Source organism: Procambarus clarkii, chromosome 60 (genome assembly GCF_040958095.1).
Source record: "Procambarus clarkii isolate CNS0578487 chromosome 60, FALCON_Pclarkii_2.0, whole genome shotgun sequence".
NCBI lineage: Eukaryota > Metazoa > Arthropoda > Malacostraca > Decapoda > Cambaridae > Procambarus > Procambarus clarkii.
The window spans coordinates 23,508,785-23,513,683 of record NC_091209.1 but is presented as its reverse complement, the minus strand read 5'-3'; the positions used below and the strand labels follow the sequence as shown (position 1 = coordinate 23,513,683).

The window sequence follows — 4,899 nt, the reverse complement described above, 5'->3', positions numbered from 1 at the left end:
CTGTAAGCCTCAGGTACCAATTGGTAAGCCATGAGCACTACCTTCTTCACCTTGTCGTAATCGCCGGAGTCATCAAGGGACAACGTGGAGCAGGCGATTTGGGCCTTCCCAGTCAAGACGGACTGTATCATGATGGCCCAATTCTCCTTTGGCCACTCCAAAGAGGCTGCGACTTTCTCGAAGGCCGCGAAAAACTTCGAAACTTCCTTCTCATTGAACTTCGGGACCATTTTAATGTTCCTTACCGGATCGAAACTGCTTGTTTCCGTTGTCTGCCTCCGACCACCTAATCGCAATACTTCTAGCTCATGTTGTCTCTCTTTTTCTTTTTCTTCTCTCTCTCGCTCTTCTCTTTCTCGTTTCTCTTCTCTTTCTCCTTCTTCTCTTTCTCTTTCTCGCTTTTCTCTCTGTCGTTTCTCTTCTCTTTCTTGCTCTTCTCTCTGTCGTTTCTCTTCTCTTTCTCGCTCTTCTCTTTCTCTTTCTCACTCAAATTCTAAACGCCTCATCTCCATTTCTTTATCCTTTAATTCTCGTTCTAATTCTAATTTCTTCCATTCTATCTCACGATTTATTTCCAAGGCATGCAGTTTGACAGAAAGCATATATTCAGCTCACCTGCATCACTGTCAATGTCACTGCCCTTATCTTCCTTTTCAGCGGAAGCTACTTCCTCACTTTCTTTTGTATTTTGTGCCTCGTTTTCCTGTTTCTCCTCGGCCTTCAAATGCCGGTGAACAAGATCATGCCGGTGAACAAGATCGGTGACAAGATCTCCACACGGAAATCACTGGCACGTATCTTTATCTCCAGATAGGCACTTACTAATACAAGTTCTGGTTTTCCCAGATATTTTAATCTGGCAAGACAGTCCTCCTTGTTCAGAAAGGCCTGAACATCATCCAGATCGTCGATGGTCGCTTTTTCTGCCACTGTCACTTAGATGGAGCACTAGCACTTAACACACTGCTTTCACTTTAGCACTTAACGCACTGTACTACGCCAATATTGCACTTTATCGCACCTAACACCGCACTTGCCAATATTGCATGTAATCACACCGGGCACCGCACACTACAATATTGCACTAAATCACGCCGAGCACTGCACTACAATATTGCACTGAATCACACCGAGCACCGCACAGGACGTACAATGTCCTAATAATTACACACAGGGGGAATTATTTACAGGGGATTACGCTACATCACCACCCCTGTCAAACATACTTGACAAGGGGTCGGATCCCGCTGGGGATGCCAATTATGTTACGGCCCTATTGGGTCGCAACCGGGTTCTTCTCTGATGTTATTACAGTTTGGGTATCCGGGCCCCAAGTTAGTAGTGGCTTTCAAGGGGTGTGTTCCGTAACGCAAGTTAAATTAAAGGGGAAGGGATACAAATGCTCTGCTTTATATATATAATCACCACCACCATAAATAAATATATAAACAGTCACACAGGGGGGTATAAATACACAATGTACAGAATCATCTTCCTCTGAAGACACAGGATGCTCCACGGTGCTCACGATGAGTAACCCTGGTTCTCTTCTTTGGCCCACGATGAATCCTCTGATTCACTCGGCGAATCTACCCTGGCCACAGGCCAGCCAAATCACAGTCCCACTGGGAGCTCCGTCGTGGAGGCCTTCAACCACAATCCAGCCTTTAGCTGGCAGGTTCCAATCAGGTCCGCTGTGTAGGCCACTCCACGACCGATACTAAAGTTGCGAGCCCTAGGCAGGAGCCTCGTGTGATTCCACACTGATCACTCTCCTCTCTCAGTACCACAGTGGCTAGTCTCTTCCACCAGCCAGCCCCGGGTACGACGATTCCTCGACTCTGCCACGTCACAGGCAGGCTAACACTCTCAACAGTGTTCGTCCGGGGATGACTCACAGCTTCTTCAGAGCAAACTCGTGGAGAGACTTTAGCTGCCTTGGGTAGACTGCTCCATCGTCCAATACAGCAGTCCCAGGTCGACTCTGTAATCAGACACGTCATTAGTACTAGGGACACTATAGGGCACCTCACTTACAGGCTTAGACACAAACGTCCACCTATCCACTCCATAGATGGCGTTGCTATCTAAGCGCCACCTCACCAGACGTCAGCAGCGGCTATGCTATGAGCTGATCAAGACGGGAATCCAGCACCTGTGGCCGGTATATCCCGTCCTCACTAGATGGCCCTGTCCATTTGGAGGGGGTTTCGGGAGCGGACTCACAGATGGCGTTGTCGTCACTGCTCCGTGCTCGGATGCTGGACTCGGGTCCGTAACACTCAGTGTCCAGCGGAGAGAGAGCCCCGCAATCTACTGAACCGTGACTCTGTTAGCTTTGCCGGCCGACCAGACGGAATCACACTGCATCCGTGGAAGGGTGGCAGACAGTTAGCATGGGACTATACTTGTGTATCCACCCTGGCAACGACATACATCACCCTCTCTGCCGGCACAGCAGGAGCCGCAGCGACACACAGAGAAAAACAAAAGTCAGTCAAGTACAGGCAATTAGATCAACGGTACAACTTCGTTCCAATAGGGTCTGAGACCCTAGGCCCATGGGGAGAGAGTGCAAGAAGGTTTCTTAAGGATCTTGGTTCCAAGCTCATTGACACCACAAGAGACCCTAGAGCAACAAGTTTTCTCTTTCAGCGCCTCAGTGTCGCGATCCAGAGGGGGAATGCCCGCTGCATCCTCAGTTCCTGCCCGGCGTCGGAGGTGTTCGAGGAAATCTACAGCCTCTAGGAAGCGAACTTTTTCTTGTGTCCTCTTAATGTTAATTTTTTGTATAAAATCAGATATGTAATTGTATAACCTTGCATAATAAAGTGTACACCATAATTAAAAAAAAGGGGTGGTAGGAGAAGCGAACACTCTTTCGTATTCAGAGTTAAATGGCAAGTTTTTCCCTGAATGCTCTGTGTTCCCTTCTCTGAGGCTGTGGGTCCCTATAATTGCACCAGTGGTGGTACCCCCCTATATATATATATATATATATATATATATATATATATATATATATATATATATATATATATATATATATATATATATATATTGTAAATCACGAAGAAATTACCACGTGATGAACAATGTGACTGTGTCAGACCACGAAGGAAGGATTAAGGAAGGATTTCCTTAAGCACTTTCGTATTTAATAATACATCTTCAGAAGGATGGATCTACAGTTCAGTGGGATGGCAATATAGGCAGGAAAGAGGTGAGGTGAGGTACAATGTCTTTAATGAGAAAAGGGCATAATTAATAAGATATTAGTGTATCAATAATTCTACTCAAGTCGCTCTTTAAGTGATCAATCAAAAAGTTATAGATTTTAGTAGGATCATTGGTACAGCAATACCTTAATAATATCCCCTTTTCTTATTAAAGATATTGTACCTCACCTCACCTCTTTCCTGTGTACTCACCTGTTTGTATTCACCTATTTGTGCTTTTAGGATCGAGCTCTAGCTCTCGGACCCCGCTTTTTGTAGCTGTTGGTTGTTTGATGCAATGACTCCTGGCCTATTTCTCTACCATACCTGCTTTTAAAGTTGTGAATGGAATTAGCCTTTACAATCTGCTCCTTTTAGATCATTGAATTTACTCACTACCCTTACGTAAAAAGAAAACTTTCTAACATCTCTATGACACATCTAAGTCTCAAGCTTCCATCCGTGCCCCCTTGTTCTGTTGTTATTCATTGTAAACAATGAATAACAATGGGGGGGGGGGTGTAAATTACCAGGACCACAATTATTTTTCCATCTGCTGTCAGTGTCCCAATGATGGAGTCTGTGTATAAGATTTCACTCTGACACTCAAGTTCTTCGAACTTCCACTCCTGTTTTACTAGGAGTGCAACTCTTCCCCCACCCCCCTTGCCTTTGTTGTCTTTCTTTCCTAATCACTTGGAATCTCAGTGGGAATATTGCATCAGAGATAATATCATGTATTTTCGTTTCCACTTCTGCAATGAAATCTGGATCATTTTCACTTACTATTTCTTTAATTTCCTCAGCTTTGTTGGCAATAACGTAAGAGTTCGTGTACCAATTTTTCAGACTCTTCCTGGATATCCTATTCCCAGAGATTTCAGTGTGAGGGAGTGTGTGGGAGCTTGTAGGTGTGTAGGGGTCAGGGAGTGGGTGGGAGCTTGTAGGTGTGTAGGGGTCAGGGAGTGGGTGGGAGCTTGTAGGTGTGTAGGGGTCAGGGAGTGGGTGGGAGCTTGTAGGTGTGTAGGGGTCAGGGAGTGGGTGGGAGCTTGTAGGTGTGTAGGGGTCAGGGAGTGGGTGGGAGCTTGTAGGTGTGTAGGGGTCAGGGAGTGTGTGGGAGCTCGTAGGTGTGTAGGGGTCAGGGAGTGTGTGGGAGCTCGTAGGTGTGTAGGGGTCAGGGAGTGTGTGGGAGCTCGTAGGTGTGTAGGGGTCAGGGAGTGTGTGGGAGCTTGTAGGTGTGTAGGGGTCAGGGAGTGTGTGGGAGCTTGTAGGTGTGTAGGGGTCAGGGAGTGGGTGGGAGCTCGTAGGTGTGTAGGGGTCAGGGAGTGTGTGGGAGCTTGTAGGTGTGTAGGGGTCAGGGAGTGGGTGGGAGCTTGTAGGTGTGTAGGGGTCAGGGAGTGGGTGGGAGCTTGTAGGTGTGTAGGGGTCAGGGAGTGGGTGGGAGCTTGTAGGTGTGTAGGGGTCAGGGAATGGGTGGGAGCTTGTAGGTGTGTAGGGGTCAGGGAGTGGGTGGGAGCTCGTAGGTGTGTAGGGGTCAGGGAGTGTGTGGGAGCTTGTAAGTGTGTAGGGGTCAGGGAGTGGGTGGGAGCTTGTAGGTGTGTAGGGGTCAGGGAGTGGGTGGGAGCTCGTAGGTGTGTAGGGGTCAGGGAGTGGGTGGGAGCTTGTAGGTGTGTAGGGGTCA

General features: G+C 47.5%; 1 protein-coding gene across 1 annotated transcript in view; it reads right to left on the bottom strand.

Moving 5' to 3' along the window:
* Positions 1-301: 301 nt before the first annotated feature.
* The window catches only part of LOC138353922 (uncharacterized), an 11,062-nt gene continuing 6,464 nt past the window's right edge, over positions 302-4,899 (bottom strand). The window contains exons 2-3 of the mRNA XM_069307348.1: positions 616-771; positions 302-477 (exon numbers count right to left, since the gene is read on the bottom strand). Of these exons, the coding sequence (XP_069163449.1) occupies positions 302-477; positions 616-771 (332 nt within the window). The remainder of the gene's footprint in view (positions 478-615; positions 772-4,899) is intronic.